The 19,751-nt window shown below is 33.4% G+C and overlaps 2 protein-coding genes across 2 annotated transcripts; both read right to left on the bottom strand.

Annotated features, from left to right (window-relative positions):
• Positions 1 to 6,445: 6,445 nt before the first annotated feature.
• Positions 6,446 to 8,455, bottom strand: LOC134681574 (uncharacterized). Its single transcript, XM_063541221.1, has 2 exons — positions 8,356 to 8,455; positions 6,446 to 7,154 (listed from the first exon to the last, which is right to left on the bottom strand). The coding sequence occupies exon 2, from the start codon at positions 7,147 to 7,149 to the stop codon at positions 6,484 to 6,486; it is 666 nt and encodes a 221-aa protein (XP_063397291.1). The 5' UTR covers positions 7,150 to 7,154; positions 8,356 to 8,455; the 3' UTR covers positions 6,446 to 6,483.
• A 2,705-nt stretch (positions 8,456 to 11,160) lies between these two features.
• Positions 11,161 to 17,156, bottom strand: LOC134728071 (uncharacterized). The gene is made up of 10 exons (XM_063592469.1): positions 17,086 to 17,156; positions 16,743 to 16,798; positions 16,270 to 16,434; positions 15,721 to 15,813; positions 15,331 to 15,531; positions 14,711 to 14,941; positions 14,238 to 14,336; positions 13,702 to 13,881; positions 13,004 to 13,142; positions 11,161 to 12,545 (listed from the first exon to the last, which is right to left on the bottom strand). Exons 2-10 carry the CDS (start codon positions 16,795 to 16,797, stop codon positions 12,473 to 12,475), a joined length of 1,236 nt encoding a protein of 411 aa, XP_063448539.1. The 5' UTR covers position 16,798; positions 17,086 to 17,156; the 3' UTR covers positions 11,161 to 12,472.
• Positions 17,157 to 19,751: the final 2,595 nt, after the last annotated feature.

A 19,751-nucleotide genomic window follows, 5' to 3' on the forward strand; every position in this document is an offset into this window, starting at 1 on the left:
TGCAGACCGTAATAAGGAACCCAAATCTGTTATGTAAGCATTGATATGCATATATAACCGTTCACTTGCTTGCAACAGAAGCAGGATACCACGAGATTATAACTACACGCTTATAGCTTCCATTTATTGGTATAGTAGAAATGTAGACTGCAGAATCATTAATGCATACAGCGGGTGTCACTGATTTCAGATTTTGAAACAATCTTCATTCGTATATGAACCGAATGGAATAGGAAGCCATGCTGACAAAACTAAAATTATTGAAATTACACAAGACTCGAAGGGGATTATTAACCAAAGTTTTTGCACAACACAATAAGAACTAACAGCCAAGTTTGTTGACCGGAAGGAAATGAAGAGCAAAGGATTTAATTATAATATCGTGTGCGACAAGAATAAAATTGAGAATGGAAATGGGGAATATATCAAAGAGACAACAACCCGACCATAGAAAAAACAACAACAGCAGAAGGTCACCAACCGGTCTTCAATGTAGCGAGAAATTCCCGCACCCGGAGGCGTCCTTCAGCTGGCCCCTAAACAAATATATACTAGTTCAGTGATTATGAACGCCATACTAATTTTCAAATTGTACACAAGAAACTAAAATAAAATAATACAAGACTAACAAAGGCCAGAGGCAAAATTGCGGCGGGATTAAACATGTTTGTGAGATCTCAACCCTCCCCCTATACCTTTAACCAATGTAGAAAAGTAAACGCATACCAATACGCACATTAAAATTCAGTTCAAGAGAAGTCCGAGTCTGATGTCAGAAGATGTAACCAAAGAAAATAAACAAAATGACAATAATACATAAATAACAACCGACTACTAGCAGTTAACTGACATGCCACCTCCAGACTTCGATTAAACTGACTGAAAGATTGTGATTTCATCATATGAACATCAGGCACAATCCTTCCCGTTAGGGGTGTAGTATCATATTATCATAACATATATGAGAAGAACATAACCCGTGTCATGCCAACAACTGTTTTTTTTAATAAATGTGTTTAGTACCCTATAAGTGAATCAATATTAACGCCAAAATATGCAATCTTTAATGACCTGACAACAGTATCGTAACTATATCCCTGCTTAATAAGTCTTTTCAAAGGTTTTTGTTAGTTTCCGAGGTGAATACTGACACCTTTGTGCTTTATTAAGAATATTTCCATAAAATAATGGATGTGAAATGCCTGAACGTATAAGAAGTCTGCATGTTGACCTATATTTACGAATGATGTCCTTATACCGATGGTAAAATTTAGTAAATGGTTTGACCAGTTTGTGATATCGAAAACCCTGGTGTAATAATTTTTCAGTAATACATAAATTTCTCTCGTTAAAATCTAAAACTTTGTTACATATACGAGCGAATCGTACAAGTTGAGATATATAAACACCGTAAGATGGTGACAAGGGAACGTCACCATTTCAAAACGGATAATTAACGATAGGAAATGAAAAATCATCTCTTTTATCATAAATTTTAGTAGTAAGCTTTCCGTTAGTGATATAGATATCAAGATCGGGGAAAGGGCAGTGGCCATTGTTAGTATTAGCTTTATTTAAAGTTAGTTCAATAGGATAAATTTCTTTAATATACATACTGAAGTCGTCATTATTGAGAGCCAAAATATTATCCAAATATCTAAAAGTATTATTAAATTTGTTTATCAGATGTTGTTTCGATGGGTCTTTGCTTATTTTTGTCATAAATTGTATCTAGTAAAAATTCAAGGGCATATATAGTATCAAAGCATGTCCAATTGATATAGTTTTTGTTTATTGCTACTAAAAAATGAGCTAAAAGAGTTTGGACATATATATTCACATTCCGACTTTTTAAATGCCCATTTAATTAGGTGTGTGAATTTTTTCTTAATGATAATGTGAGGCGATGTGGTATACAGGGTGGAAAAAACAAAACTTTGAACAGATTCAAAATTACCAATATAAGCATGCAATTTATCAAGTACTTCCAACGAGTTCTTGACACTCCAAAAATAATTAATTCCACTATTTTCGAAGGCCTTATTTGAACAATTTATTATCGGGTTTTTAATTGTACTAAGCGTGCTGGTAAGAAGAAAAGACAATTTAGTAGTGAAACAATGGCTTATAATCCTGGTACCTTTGATAACTATTGAAGACGAAATAAATCTATATTTGTAAGGTGTTTTGTGAAGCTTCGGAAGCCAATACATAGTTGGGACTTTCAATGTATTTGGCTCTGCTTGTAAAGCGGTAGTTAAAAGTTTATGTTTGTTACAGATGTCGTGTTCGGCAAATGGAGTCAGTTGGAATGTTGGTGAATTGGTGATTTCTTTTTTCAGAACCTCAATGTAAAATTTACGTCAAACAATAATAACATTATTAGCAGCTTTATCGGCCGGGACAAAAACAAATTCCTTAGCTAGTTCTTTTAGTTTATGTTTGATACGAGAAATAGGTTTATTTTGACCAGAACTAGGTTAGAAGATATGTTTATTGATACCGTGTTCGACTCATGGGAAAAATTAGTAGCCCTGTTTTTTTATCGTGCACGACCCGGATGTGATAATAAGCTAAGGGTGCTGACATAGTGCACGACCCAAAGGGGATTAAAAGCCATGGTTGTTGAAATAATATACGACCCGAAGGTCATAGGTAGCCACGCTTGTTGACATTTTGCAATATATGATGGGATTTAATAGCCATGCGTGAAAAAGAGGTGCAAAAGATACCATAGGGACAGTCAATATATTCTCAAGAATGCGTTATCAAAGTACTGTCGAAGGAGAAAAATCCTATAATATCCTAGAGAATCTATCATAATATGCCTGCCAGCTATCTGTATTTCAATGGCAGTTAACGGAGAATAATTATAGATTATCGTTGATTATCTCAACGAGATTGGTTTTCTCGCTTGAGCTGGAACAGCGAAAGTGAGAAAAGCAATCGAGTTGAGATGTCATCATGAATGAAATGTTATTGTCTCATGCAATTGCTTACGGAATAACATGTGATGTGCAATTAGCCAATCAGAATAACGTATTATAAACATACATCTAATGTAAGTATTAGTTACTCTTCCTGTAAACGCTTTTGTCAATTGATACGCTATATATCTAACGTCATCGTCAGTTGCCTGGCCTCTATTGAATATCTGTGTCACTGATGACCACAGATAGGTCATAATGTTTGAAACTGTAACACCTTCCTCTCTTCCTAGATTGTGACATAATCTAAATTGAACTAACAATGTGTTACACGACGGGTACCATATTTGTAGCAGGAAATACCTACCCTTCTACTGAAGCAAAAAAGGTAACCTTTCGTTTGTTGGTTTGAATTGGTTCATGTTGCTTTTTCTAGTTTGTCATATTGTGTTGCATGTTAGATTTTTTAAATGTACCTTTAGTATCTTCCATCTTTTTTAAATGAGTTGCATCACAAAACTTGTATGCGTCTTAAATATGTATATATTGACTTCTACAATTAAAGAGGTAGGTAATTTTATTTCATGTGCTGGTTATTAAATAGGATTGTCATTTGGTAACAAAGTAATTTTGCCTTCCTTATTAACCACATATACCAGGTAGGACCTTTATTATCTCCCTTCACTGGAAGTCTGCTTGAATTCACAAGGTTGCCGCTACTTTCCAACAACTCTGTAAGTTCTGACCACTGTCCAGCTTTTCCTAAATCGTCTATCTGTTGATGTTCTTCAACAACATTGTCCCTGAAGACAGTGGTATAAACGTTGATAGGATAGTTCGCCATTATATCTACAACAACAAAATAAATTAGGAGAAAATTAACTTTCTTATGTGTATAATAATGTGGTTCACAGTCTGAAAATATCTTTATGATTGGAGTGAAAAATTATACGAGACTTTAACAAATACGAGTTGTTCAGTATATCGAGATGAATTTAGTTGATTTCTGAATTCTGAAGCCAGAAATGTGTTACACATTGGGCTTTAACTGAAAGGCAAAAGAAACGTTATTCGCGTCAAAAACAGCCTTTCTTTAATATATAAACAACATAAAGCTTAGATTATTCTTGATTTCTTTAAACTAAATGTTTAGTGGATTGATTGATTGTTGTCTGTTGGACGTCCAGTGACAAATATTTCATGTTTTTTTCTTCAAAACTATTACAATTGGTTATCTCACACAAACTAAAACTGAGGGAAACGTATCAAATATAAGAGAACTACGACACAACAGAGACACAACACCGACACGTAATACACACAGAAACGAACTATAATGTAATAATGAATGGCCATTTTCCGGACTTGGTACAGGGCATTTTATAAAAAAAATTGTGGGTTAACCTGGTTTTGTGGCATGCAAAGCCTCTCGTTTTAATGGAAGTGTTAATTATAACATTAAAATGACAACATTACAAGACAGGGTTACAATAAATAAACAGATAAATGGGAGAAAATATAGGACAGAGAAACAAACGAAAAATATAGCCAAAACAATGTGAATATATTTTCTTCGTGTACAAGGCACTCATGAGAATACCATACATTGTTTTAATGAATGACACTCATGAGAATATCAGACCTTGTCTCAACGAATGACACTCATAAGAATATCAGACTTCATCTCAATGAATGACACTCATGAGAAGACCAGACATTGTTTCAACGAATGACACTCATGAGAATATCAGACGTTGTCTCAATGAATGACACTCATGAGAAGACCAGACATTGTTTCAACGAATGACACTCATGAGAATATCAGACGTTGTCTCAATGAATGACACTCATGAGAAGACCAGACGTTGTCCAAATAAATAACCTCATGAAAAGACCAGACATTGTCCAAATGAATGACACTCATGAGAAGACCAGACGTTGTCGAAATGCCTTTTGAAGATATGCAAGAAAGTAATCCTGAAGGGCGTCGTACAAGACGAAAACCAGCCTAGATGGCAAATTAAATTGTTAATTAGATTTTGTACATTAAACTAAATTAAAATGTGTATATAGTATTTCTATGTTGTAAAGTTAGTTTAAGATTTGCGGGACGCATGTGTTTTTGAGGCGTGGGTTATGTGACGATTTTGTATCTAAGGTTAGATTGTTTACATTGGTTACTGTTTGGCAGAAGCCTTATTTAATGCATTGTATATATACTTTAATAAAACATAGAAAAGAGTAAGATGATTCGCGGGTTTAACTTTGGGTCAGGTCAAATGTAAAGGGTTGTTCCTTATGAAACTCAGATACGAGTAACGAAACACTTTGGTAGAACATCCCTCCTTCAAGATTGGTACAGTTTAAATCAGGGTATATAAGCTGGAGAGATTCCTAGCTCAGGGTCGATGGTCATACGTTTGAAGACGAAGACCTGAAGTACGGTACGTAGATATTCGAGATCGCTGTCTCTTATATATTAGATATTGTGTTACTAAGTGTAATCAAGAACAGGTTGGTGCCTGTTATAAATACGGACTTGTATAATTACAAGCGGAACCGTATTGTACCGTATAGGACAAGTGTGAGTCTGTGTGACCTCCTTGTAAAGTACATAAGTGTACAAGAGGAACAAAGACAAGTGTGTAAACCTGTAGGGTACTTTATTGTACCAGGAGGACAAGTTTGTTCCTGACCCATGATAATTTTGTAATAGTACAAATTTGTACCCGTGTATATATTTTGAGTAGAATAGTTCATAGATGGTTAATTAAAGATTGCAAAGAGCAGTTGTACATATTTTGGTTCATTGACGTTAATATTTGAATAAAGATTATTTGTTATATGTTTTTGTAAATAGAGAAATTTTGGATCCAGTATCAAACTGGTAACGGACTCATTCTAAAACGAAACAGACACGCTTATCCGGTGTACACGTTACACCATGCGTGAAAAAGAGGGACAGTCAATATATTCTCAAGAATGCGTTATCAAAGTACTGCGGAAGGAAACTCCTATAATATCCTAAGAAATCTTTTATATTATGCCTGTCAGTTATCTGTAATTCAAAGGCAGTTAAGGGGAAATAATACTAGTTACTCTTCCTGTAAACGCTTTTGTCAATTGATACGCTATATATCTAACGTCATCGTCAGTTGCCTGGCCTCTATTGAATATCTGTGTCACTGATGACCACAGATAGGTCATAATGTTTGAAGCTGTAACACCTTCCTCTCTTCCTAGATTGTGACATAATCTAAATTGAACTAACAATGTGTTACACGACGGGTACCATATTTGTAGCAGGAAATACCTACCCTTCTGTTGAAGCATATGAGGTAACCTCTGGTTTATTGGTTTGACTTGGTTCATGTTGCTTAGTCTTGAGTTTTTCTAGTTTGGCATATTGTGTTGCATGTTATATTTTTTAATGTACCTATAGCATATTCCATCTTTTTTAAATGAGGTGCATCACAAAACTTGCATGCGTCTAAAATATGTATATATTGACTACTACAATTGAAGAGGTAGGTAATTTTATTTCATGTGCTAGTAATTAAATAGGATTGTCATTTGGTAATAAAGTAACTTTGCCTTCCTTATTAACCACGTGGTTTTGTTCACTTCCGCCGCAAACACGAACCCAGCTATCTGCTTGGATGCCATCATCGTGTTCACTAACACTAAAACCACCATACATTCCGGGTACAGGGTAATAAAAACTTCCATGTTCAAATAATAGAGAAAGTTGAGGTAAAGCTTGTCCGTTGTCCTTTATCAAGTCTTTAACTCTACTATTGATCACCTCGTGTAAGCCTTTTTCCATTTTCTCAATTGCAGCGGCGTTTTGTTTTATTTTCTCTGGAATCACTAATTGGTCCAGTATAATTTTATCAAGACCTTTACTTTTTGCAATGTCATAAGCGGTTTGACCTTCAGCATTCTTCATACTTTTCGATGCTCCCAGTCGTATTAAATCTTTAAATGTGTGTTCCGGTGCACCTAAGTCAGCTGCGTAATGAAGAGGCGTATACCAGGTAGGACCTTTATTATCTCCTTTCACTGAAAGTCTGCTTGAATTTACATAGCTGCTGCTACTTTCCAAAAATTCTATAAGTTCTGACCACTGTCCAGCTTTTCCTAAATCGTCTATTTTCTGATGTTCTTCAACAACATCGTCCTTGAAGACAGTGGTATAAACGTTGATAGGATAGTTCGCCATTATATCTACAACAACAAAATAAATTAGGAGAAAGTTAACTTTCTTATGTGAATAATAGTGTGGTTCACAGTCTGAAATTATCTTTATATGATTGGAGGAAAGAATTATAAGAGACTTTAACAAATAAGAATTGTTCAGTAAATCGAGATGAATTAAGTTGATTTCTGAAGCCAGGAATGTGTTACACATTGACTTCAACTGAGAGGCAAAAGAAACGTAACTCGCGTCAAAAACAGTCTTTCCTTTTATGTAAACAGCATAAAGCTAGATTATAATTGATTGCTTTAAACCATTGTTAAATCATAAATGAATTGAATGATTGTTGTTTGTTCGACGTCCAGTGACAAACATTTCATGGTGGTTTTTTTCAGGACTAAACAATTGATCAATTCACACAAACAAAAGGACTTACGGCTTGAGTATGTACAAAGAAATGCAAAGAAATGTGTATATACTCTTGTTTGTACAATTCTATAAAAGCAACGTTTGACACTCATGAGCATACCAGACATTGTCTCAAAAAACGACGGAAGATATCGAAAAGGATGGTCAAACTCAAAGTCTTCAGATTAACTGACAGTGTCACTGAAAGACAGAAAACGACCAAACTGCAAAAAATTATAGTCTATAAAACGTCGACTGAGCAACACGATCCCTACCACCAATAAGCGGGTTGGTCTCATGTGCTCAGAAAGGATAAACAGATATTAACTCTATGCAAGATACTATTTAATACCAAAAAGGTCGAAATTGTCATGGGAAGTTTAGAATCACAAGTCGAAAAAACTTGTTTACGGTATGACAAACAAGCGATGAAAAGACAAACAGCAGTTCACAAAACACCAAAAACAGCACAAAGAAAACTAAAGGCTACGTATGAAGGAACCCATAAAGAACCACGCCCACCTTTTTCCCTGTCAAAAACAGGGTGCGTACGAATTTCATGAATTTCAAGGTAATCACATGTGAGTCATGTGATAATGGCAGTACAATAATCAGTTATTAATGGCCTAGCACGTCATTCATGCATAGTAAAATAAACCATAAAGCATAATGAATATTTTGGTATACAGTAATGTTTAAAAATAGATATTAGGTATGCAGTACACATTTTTACAGTTGTGTAAATATAAGAACCCATATTTAAATATTTGGGATATTGGTCACATCAAGAAAGAATATATAAGATTATTGGTGTAAAAATACCTTTGGTGCCGCAAAGTATATAGAAATCCACTGCCTAGATACACCAGCTAAGGTATTCACCAAAACTATTTATAGATAAAATATCAACAGTGAAAGTAATTCACAAACAAGTACGGATGGAAAAGGGTTATACTCCGTATGAAAACAAGCTTTAAATAAAGAAACGCAACACGTGAACCTGAATGTTAGTTAATTTGTTGGGTTTTTTTTCTGTTTTTTTAATACAGGTAAATAATCTTATTTTGTTGGGTTTTTTTTAAATTTATTTAGATTCTAAAGACTGACTATGCAGGTTCTTCTTTTCGTTTTCTTTAATTTAGCATGCAGGTTTATCTTTTCGTTATCATTATAGCATGCAGGTACTTATATTCGTGTTAAAAGGCCCCGACATGACAAATGAGAAACAATTCCAATAAAAAAAAGTATCCTACAACATTTCTTATAAACAAACAAAAACAAATATGGCAGACAACAACAGGCATATCCTATCAATTGTAGATTAAAGTAAAGACTTTTGATTTTCTGGAAATGATAGCAGTAAATAAGTATAATATCATGTCAATTATCTGTTTGGTTTGAACGCTATTCCGGCAAAGAGACGGATAAACGAACTTATTTTCAAATTTTATGAATATTAGCTATTTTATTATATTTCAAAAACGATATTATCCGATAGTTCAAATGAAATGAAGTCAAGAGTATGACAAGTATGTACCGCTGTTCAATATTCTTAAATCAATTAAGTGTAATGCATTCAGGTTACTAGAACCGAGGGAAACACCTCAACATTTAGAGGAAAACAACTGAACAACAGAAACATTGAAATGCAGCAAAAAACAAACTCCAACATACTAGTACATCCGAAGACGAAAGAGCCTCGGTCCGGATCTGTCAGTCGAAAATCTAGAGCCAACACCAGTAGAAGCAATGCTGATTCTAGCCGACTGATTAAACGAGTATATCACTGATTTGCAAGAGATCGCCACGGTGAGTTTTGAGAAAGCTATATATAGACATCATTTTATTAGAATATACTAAGATGTGGTATGAGTGTCAATGAGACAACTCTCCATTCAAGTCACAATTTATCAAAGTAAACCATTTTAGGTTAAGGTACTGCCGTCAACACCAGGGGCGGATTTAGGCGGGGGCGTGGCGGGCGTGCGCCCCCCCTAAAATTTGCAAAGCATGGGTTGACTTCAACATATCTAAAGTATCAGATGAGACCGTTCAATCTTTTTTAACATTCAAAGTATTTAAAACAGTCAGTTTAACAGAATCAACGTGATTACTGGTCAACCGACCTACGCTTTATTAAAGTTCTATAAACGATTTCAAAGGAAGGTGTCAAACGCGGAGCTGCATTTGATGACAAATATAATAGGTTTTTAGCAGTTAAAGTAAAACCAAATGTTACATTGTATTTGCGGTTTTTATAATCAATTTGTTTGATAATTGAAGTTCCAAAATATCCCTTACTCACTTTCACAATTTCATCATGACACGGTCAAGAAAGCAGTCGGCAGGTAGGATCTTTGATAATGTCCTTAATGAAAGATAGAAATACTGTTTCAAGCGAAAGGTTAGTTTATTAATTTGTATCTCTGTGTCTATATTTCTTTCTCATTTGCAACCTAAATATTTAGCCGAAATCTGTACCGTATTAATGTATGCTTGGATCCCTAGAAAACTGCGTAAATGCATCTCATTTTGATTTTAGTTGTTTGTGGCGAACACAGTAAAGTCTGGCACGACCTCCGAAAATCAAAAATGTAAAAAACAGATAGTATGAAAGAACAATTAAAAATCGCTGGTAAAAGTATAAATTTTCGTTTGAAAAAGATATTGGTCTGGTGAGCAATTGTGATCTGTCTCGTCTCACATTGCGTCCGTCTGTCCGCCCGTCTATCTGTAGATTGTTGCCAGGTGTGAATTAATATAAAAAAGAAGATGTGGTATGATTGTCAATGAGACAACTATCCACAAAAGACCAAAATGACACAAACATTAACAACTTAAGGTCACCGTACGGCTTTCAAGGCGGTTTCAGCTTGACACTTTAATTTCTCTATAACTTTAACTCACAATAGTTCGAGATATCAACATTGCACCCCTTTAGAAGAATATTTCAATAATTTGACCTAAAAAAACCTCCAAAAATTTTTCGCCTCGCTCCGCTCGGCGAAAATATAAATTTTGCGCCCCCCCTAACTGGAAATCCTGGATCCGCCCCTGAACACGGAGCATTGGCTCACACCGAACAGTAAGCTATAAAGGGCCCCAAAAACTAGTGTAAAACCATTCAAACGGGAAAACCAATGGTCTATAAATAAGTCGCAAGTTGTAAAAGTAAACCATTATAGGTCAAAGTGCCTTGACTCACACCAAACAGCAAGCTATAAAGGGCCCCAAAAACCATTCAAACTGGAAAACCTATATACATTTTACAATGCATCCCATTGGTTATTTGACATACAAAATTATGTAAAATTGTAAATATACTGGTAATGGGAGTCTAACTCGTTAATGTAAGAGAATATCTTTCTATTCTAATTCTGTTAAGATGTTGGGATTTCATGTTGGAATCCGGCTGATACCATCAATGGATGTTTTACCACAATAGTGTTTCAAGAAACTACTGGTACGGACTCTGGTCTGTAATTGTTTATGACAGTAAAGTAGACATGTTCATGGGGTATCAAATTGTCATAAGGATTACATTTTACTGACATTTTCGGTTTGGTTGCTGTTTTTAGTGACACTTTGATGAATTGGGAAGGCGTTTATATTATTATTCAAAACAAGTAATTTTAGAACACTTTTATTGTACTATTGTTAATATTACACTATATATATACATGTAAGTAATCATGACAGACAAAGTCAAACAGTTCTTTAATTATCTATAGAGGCAGTATTGGCATAACAACTCATGCGAGTCTGTGTAAGTAAATTTGGCTCTATGGGTTCAACTTTTAAGTTTTCTTACAGAACCCCTTATTTATGAACTAAATTGTCGAAAATTATTATTTATGCACCAAATTGTCGAAAATCATTATTTACGCAACAAATTGTCGAAAATCATTATTTACGCACCAAATTGTTGACAATCATTATTCATGCACCAAAATGTCGAAAATCATCATTTATTCATGAAATTCAAAATTGTTGCCTCGTTGAACCAATATTGCAGAACTTCTTTTATATAGCTCGTTCTAAACTTATCAAAACGTTTTGACATTCATTGTTGATATCATCATCTAGAATGCTTAGAATCTATCATAAAGATGGAAGTCATTAAATTATGATTCGCTTGCATGCTTCACATTTTTTTCATATTTGTCAGAATGTAGAAAATAAGTTATGTATCGTCCAAATTATTAATATTTCAACAATGTTAAAATCTCACAAACAGACTTTGAAGATTTGATTGAAATACTTGCTTATTAAATGTCGTATGCGAAATTTTGTCATCTGTGATTTTTCAAATGTTTTAATTGGTCTAAATAAATAACATTTTTGGAATATTAGAGATGTCCTCCCGCCAAATCGATGTGTGTCAAAAAGTATTTTTTGACAAAACCAAATTATACACGACGGTTTTGAAGCCATGCAATGGTTTGCATTTTGAAAGATTTATACATAGAACAAATTGTGACAAAAAAAGTAAGTTTTTGATTTTGAAAATTAAACCACCCATTCTTCATCATTCTTAATCAAACGCCAAAATTTGTAGAAATAGTTCTCACATTGTCAAAAGTAAAGTCTTACAGCTTAGAATATAGCAGCTTTTAAATAAGAAGCCTCTTAGAATTGAAAACTTATTTTGCTAAAGGGAACCGATTTAATTCAGATGGACAACTTCATTCCAAAAACAACAAAAAAAGATAATGTTTTGGTGTTTGCAACCTATTACGATTTTAACAAGACTAAAGTCATGATGATACATATAGATTATACTCTAATACTATTAAAACTGCACTAATCTTTTGGTTTTAAAGAGCACACATATCAATGCACCACTTTTGTATTGTGTCGTTTGTTTTATGTAAAGTTCGTGGGTTTTGTAGAAGTAGTCTTTTCCCCAATCACCATGGTTACGGTAACGGCTATTTCTTTACAACATAACATCGTAAAGTCTGTTTCTGAGCATCTGGTTCTTGGCCATCAGAACACGGGCTTCAAGACGACTGAAAAAGAAAGAAAATTGAATGTGTTAATCATTGCAAAATTTACCTTGCATTCTTCAGATTTAGATTTATACAAGGATAGTGATACATAGTAATACAAACTAATAGCGTTCGCTGGGTGTACATAGACTGGCGATGAATTATATCTTATGTATAGTCGGGAACAGTATATCTGTTCCTGGTATAGTGTTCAATACTAATAGACCATAAATTACTGAAATTATGGATTGCTGCTATCAAAAATTCGTGTATTATAATTTCAAAAATACTACTTTGAATGATAGAAATCATAATGCTATAGATAGTTTTATTTTGTTTAATTTGAACAAAGAAGAATAATTTAGTTATTTACAACTTTTGTACTGAGCAAGTTCCAAAACGAAACCTTGAGAATTGTCATTCGAGTCAAAGACATAAATATAATATTATACAATTGAACTACTTAAAAAATATCTTACTAGTGCATGAGATCTCTGAGAATTTCGTGGAGATCACTTTCCATGACAGTTCCGGTTTCAGCTCCGTACTTGACTGCCATCACGTGTCTGACGACGTCAGAGTCATCACCAAGAGCGTGCAAAAGAGCATCTTCGGCTCCTGAAAAAAACATTACACAAGTTTAAAACCATGTATGACGATTAGTTATTGACGCACACTGTTACAGAAGTTCATTTTAAGATCGCAAACATACCCAAAGCCAGTTAATATATAAAGCAATCGTTTTTAAATTTTTGTCATGTACGTGAGAACAATATTTCATCATCGACTCTGCTTTCATTCACAGTACTCCCCTTTTTGACATCAAGACCCAATGTTTATAAAATTTCGTCTAGCCTTCAACTTTAACACTTGTATGATTATTAAAACGTACAGAGAAAACTAACAAATATAAAACAGTTCAGAAGTTTTTTCATCGAATATAGCATTCCAAAAAAAATTCCAAAATATCACATATCACTTATCAGTTTTCCCATTAGAAATTCTATAGACACAAATATGGGTTTCTACAGCAATTGTTAAGGGCATTAAATGCCGACCGTCATGTAGAGGATGTGATGTGAGGTGATAGCAATTCTAAAGAATGCATTCGAAAATTATCAGATTTCTCAACAATCTGAGTAAGAAACTGTTTAAGAATGATAAAATTGTGACTTACCTTGAACGTAGCCTGGTGTTACGACTGGAGTCTGTGGTCTCTGGTTGATATCGATGTCAAGGTTCAGGTTCATTCCTCTCATTCCCATTGGTGGTCCCATTGGACCTTCCATTGGTGGTCTCATTCCCATAGATGGACCTCGCATCATTGGTGGTCCCATTGGTCCCATCATTGGTGGACCTGTCAAATCAAATCAACCAATGTAAGATTCTAATACAGCTCGTTTGTAACGATGATTATGATTGGACGATATTATTTATACTTTGTGAAGGTGAAATCCTCGACGTTGTGATTGCTATTTCTTAAATTAGATTTATATTTATTCTTCAAGCAAAAACTACAGTATACATGCTTGTTTATACCTCAGAATCATATTTTTTATGTACAAATAATTGGTCACTTTATGATAAAAGTATAAAACTTGGCGACGTGAAAGATTAAAGGGTATAAACAAAATAAAAATATTGAGCCAAGAGAAAATAATCCAATATGGCTGCCAAATTCAAGATGGCCGACATTGAGATCAGACTAAATACCTTGCATCATTGGAGCGACCATTCCCATCATCATTTGGGGGTTGAACTTTCCGCTCTTCATCATTTTCTTCATCATTTCTGGGAGGTTAGATACGTCTTCTGTAAATCAAAAGTCATTCTTTGAAAATATATAAATAGATTTCTGTTTCTTATCAAATACCATTGATGGTTTTTTTTTATTTCATGAAAAATATGAGTCGAACAAGCAAAGTTCTTGTGCTTCTTTATGAAACATGCCTCGAATTACAATAAAAGGTTTTAGTATATTATTAAAGAAATAATACATTTTTATTGGCTTTTCTTTCTTTCTTTTTTAAAAACATTAAAAAGATAAAGTGCATGTCAATTTTTTTGGGGGGTTAATGTATTATGTTTTCTATTCTCTGATTAGCATCTTATTTGTCGTTTGTCAATAATCCTTGTTCCCCAATGTGACTTGAGTGCTAAAAGTGCATAAAATATATATATATTACCATCTTCAATCTCGAATCCCATATCTTTAAGCTCATCAACGATTTGTTTCTTGAGTTCCTGGAATCCTTCAGCCATGTTATCAGATTTAATCTCGAAGCCATTTTGTTTCATTTCTTCGAGGAATCCCTCCATGAACTTTTCCTTGACTTGTTCGTCAGTATCATCTTCCTCAGCTCCGGCGAACTCACGCATCTGTTTACGTACTTCTTCGTTTAATTTTTCACGATCATCTAAAATAGATTCGGATCAGGTTTACATAAATATTTTACCTCAGAAAAAATCAAATAAAAAAAGATGTGGTATGATTACCAATGATACAACTCTCCACAAGAGACCAAATAACACAGAAATTAACAATTATAGGTCACCGTACGGCCTTCAACAATTAGCAAAGCTCATATCACATAGCTATAAAAGGCCACAATGTGACAATGTGAAAAAAAAAAATATGGTTTTCTTCTTGTTGTTATCTTCCACTTTTTTCTTCTTGCATTTATTCTAAGCATAAATTTGTATTTCTTTTTTTGTCTTCTTTGTAAATACATAACAAAGATACAAGCTTAGTAAGTATATTAAAATTTAATGTTACGTGACTATTATACAGTAAGTGTGTACTCACTAGTGTCGATTCCTTCGGCCCTAAGTTTTTCTCCAAACATTTCTGTGATTTCTGGTATCATCTGAGACATAAGACCGCTGACGCCACCGGACAAGTCAATACCTGCTTCTTCAAGTTCTTTCCTCTTTTCTTCCTTAATTTCACTAAGTTCGTTTGACAGCTGGCTTTTCATTTCGTCTTTGCTTTTGTCAACAAGATCTCCTAAAGTAAATAAAATGGAAATTATAAAACTTCAAATGATGAATGGAGGAATAGAATTTTGATCAAGTAAAGAATGTCAATAAGGTCGGACCCTTTTTCCATGGTATCATTTAAGCGGAGGAAAACCAAACAGCGATTGAATCCAAAGCTTACATTTGCAATTTTTTTTTTTTTTGTATTAGTTCTTACCCATTTTGTCTTTAGCCTGGTCGAACATGGCGGCAATGTCCATATCTTTTGGCATGTTGTTGACGGCTTCTTTAATCTGATCTTCAGAGATTCCTAAAACAATTATTGTATACGTTTATACAGTTTGAAGAATCTACACAATTCAAGGTCATACAAAATAGCATAAGTCAGGGTATGAATATATTTAAAGGGAATAGAAACAAGCGGACTTTAGAGTGAAACCAGTAGTTCAATATGGTAAGTTATCTCTGTTGTGTTACCCATCGGTTGTTCGAGAGTTACGGTCTTGTAGCTTGTACCTTAGAAAATCAAAACTAAAGGTAATATGGGTTTACATTAGTTATAAAGCATCTAATGAGTTGAGAAACTGAGGTTTTGAATAATTAATATTAGAGAGTGAGTATAGAATTTGTGAATATATAGTTTTAATTTTGAAACAATTATTTGAGTGAGTCGTCCATTTGGCGCCATTTATCATATCAGCAATACCTGTATCATGTGCCCGGATCATGTGACCCGTATGTGCCCATGGAGATGATGAAGACTTACCCATTCCCTTGAGCATGTCACCCATTCCTGGTGGCATGTTTTTGATGGCTTCTTTGATATCCTCTGGTTTCATGTTTTTGATCATATCGAATGTACCTTCTGGGATCATGCTTTCAATGTTCTTCAGGTCAAGGCCACCGAATCCTCCCATACCCATCATTGGGACTGTAAACAGAAAGTAAGATCAATAATTTACATGAATTAAACAGAGGAAATCTTTACTGATTTCAGGAGAAAAGATAATAGTTTATCCAAAGAATAAGTTTTTATAAACCATACAAAAATAATGATAACATATTTTTCGCTGGAAAGCTATACTTTACTTGTAACATAGTTTTGAAAAGATTTACTTTGGTTGCACAATAGTTGAAAAGACTAAACGTCAATGCGATATTAAATAAACAAATAATAAAAGACTTAAAATGATATTTTAAAATAATAAGTACAATAAAGGTTATGATGTTTTTACTTACATTGTGCCATGGCGCATGCGGCCAACATGCCTAAGACTACTAATTTTATCATCATTCTGGGAAAAAAAACACAAAAAAGTGTTACTAAGATACATTGTTACTTAATTTTTTTTATAAGGTTAATTTAACTATCGATTCTAGTTTTCTTTTTGTGAGTTGTTAAGATTTTAAAAGAAAACATATAGATCGTTCTAACAGGTTTGTCATGAAAATATTCAACTAAATGTTTTATATAATATTTACACTTTTATCACATTTACCTACATTTTTAAAATTTGAAAAGGTTTTTCGTAGAATGATATTATACCGATAATGAGTACTAGATAAAACTACGACTACTTACTTGTGTTGTTTTTGACTTTATGTGACGACATTGATACATATCAGACCTTATATACTACCCTCGATAGATATCATGTCATTTTTACAACGTCCGCGTGTTGCATTGTGTTACCTAACATAGCCGTCGGAACTGCACATTTTACACGTGTTGTTTTTTTAGGGTTAACTGATCAGATATGAACAATCATATTATATTTTTTTTCGAATGGACATTTTATCATTTATTTTTCTTTTAATGTTATTGATTTTTTCCTATATTTTTTTAAAGTTTGCTTTCCTATTTTATACCTATTTATTAGAGATAACGAAAGGAAAAGAAAAATTCGGATATATAAAAGAAATGCGTAGTCGGCTTAAATTGATGTTCACATATATTTTGAATTTCGCAATCAGTATCATATGTTTGTTTGGATTTTTTTCTTGCTATATTACGGTAATTTTAACTTTAAATTTACATATAAACATTGCGAAGACTGGTGAACTAATGCAGACAATATTTTCTGTGTATACATAGGAATTATGTACCTTAATATTTGGGACCTAAATGACGATGTTTCAATAAGTATAATAATAATACGGTATCTGTAAAACATGCATGAAATATTCCACACAAGACAGTAAGTATAAAGCAAAAACTCCTAAAACGAATTGGATGGCTTATTTGTAGATTTTGTCTCGGTTATCGTTTTTGCTTCATTCACCTTTAATCTACTATAGTTTTCCTCAAAGTTCCATAAATGTATATAAATCATCTTAAAAGCGCAATAACTCTAATGTCAATTTTGTTCATTGACCTTAACATTATTTTCTATACCAATTATCAAAGCAGCGGTTCCAAGATAATAGGAAAAGCAAATACAAAATCGTAAAAATTTCCATTCAAGACGAAATTTTGTGTTTGGCTATAATGAGTTGTTTAAATTACAAAAATAGATCTTGACTTTCTGAACATGTTTGACCGTTGGATATCTTTATCTATTATGGTTTTAAAAATATTAGACGATGCTTGCATTCTACAATATGTTCTATATTTATATTCTTTATTTTAAGAGGGTAATATTGTAAGCAACAATTGAGCTTGTCTCTCCTTATGCTCTCAACAAAGACAGACAGCAACTCAACCACAGAAAACAATACATTTAGGTAATAATACATGCTACTCAGTTCCGTTGGAGACTAAATCCGTATCCTAGGAGCTCGAACCCCACTTATCAGAGTGTAACCTCACACCAAAAACAGTGTCCTAAGAAGTCGTATGTCCAATAGAAAGAGTCTTAAGCCCAACTATCACATTACGATTCAGCCCTGAATGAGCCCTAAACCATGGGTTCATGTTATCTCCCAATAGATGTAGAGATTCTAGAGGTTTACATACAATGCGACGTACCTCAACAATACGAAAATGTTCATGCAGTAATTCAAAAAATATAACTGAACAATAATTAAGGTATTTACTTGACTAGTACTAGGAAACAAAGATCTCAAACTACCAAAAAAAAAAATGAGTTCAACAAACGCTCAATGTCAAATAAAGTATACCTAGAGCTCTTTTCTCCTTTATACATAATGTAAATTTGTTTTATTTTGACTCTTGCATATTGATATTTCACCTGTTTATATCAATATCAATTGATTTTTATTTGTGCACAATTGCAACAGATTTTACGTTTATATGCATTATCTCTATTCTCTATTCTCTTTTTCAAATTTCAATTGTGTTTTAATTTCTTTAAACTGCAAAAAATATTCGACTGAACATTTTCTAGACCTTGTGGCAACGATTCTAAGTTTAATAAAGACATTGGAAGGAAACAAAGCGCGAACACGGGATCTGATTATAATATTATAATATGATCAAAAATAAAATCCCTGTCTATTTTAATAAAACAGTCAGAATAATTAATTGGTGTTTTTTTTTTTATTTGTGCAATGGTATTAACACTGAAATTTGTTCTCCCTTCGGCCTGACAGAAAATACATTGTGTATTAGAAGGACAAATTTGAAATAAGTAATACGAATTTTTTTTATACTTTTAGTGAGTTTTGATAATATAATACTTGTTGGTTACAGTAGTACTGCATGTCCATGTGGTTCCTTCCGTTTACATGTAAGACAAGTTTAAGATTTGTAACTGTTAATCGATCAGTACATAGTTGTAATAATGTTGCTTAAAGCTATAAGTTTACTTCTTGTACATGTAATGTCTTAATTTAAACTTCCTTAAATAATTACCTGATATCTATATGTCGTAGGGTATATAAGTACTATGGGAAAACTTCCATCATAGAAGTTTCGTGTCAGAATAAATATTTCAAAAATATTTCCCCGTATCACATATTAGCTTTATTTAAGATTTAATATGAATTATATGAAGTATTTTATGAACCCCTGCTATATATTGAAATGAAAGAAGGCTTTTCTATATTTTGCATTTCAAATGTTACCGGTACTATTCTAAATTAGAATATTTTAATAATTCGTGAGAAACAACACAATAAAGATTATGTATTGAATATTCAATTTGTTATAAGGGGTTTGAGAACCGTTTGGTTCTTTAAAAAGGGTTTACGGCGTTGTATGATGGTGTTATAGAAGGCACATTTTTTTTTAGCCATAATAACATTATTGAGTATTTGTCACAGTTGACCACGGACATGCAACATACG

Source organism: Mytilus trossulus, chromosome 8 (genome assembly GCF_036588685.1).
Source record: "Mytilus trossulus isolate FHL-02 chromosome 8, PNRI_Mtr1.1.1.hap1, whole genome shotgun sequence".
In the NCBI taxonomy this organism is placed as follows: Eukaryota; Metazoa; Mollusca; class Bivalvia; order Mytilida; family Mytilidae; genus Mytilus; species Mytilus trossulus.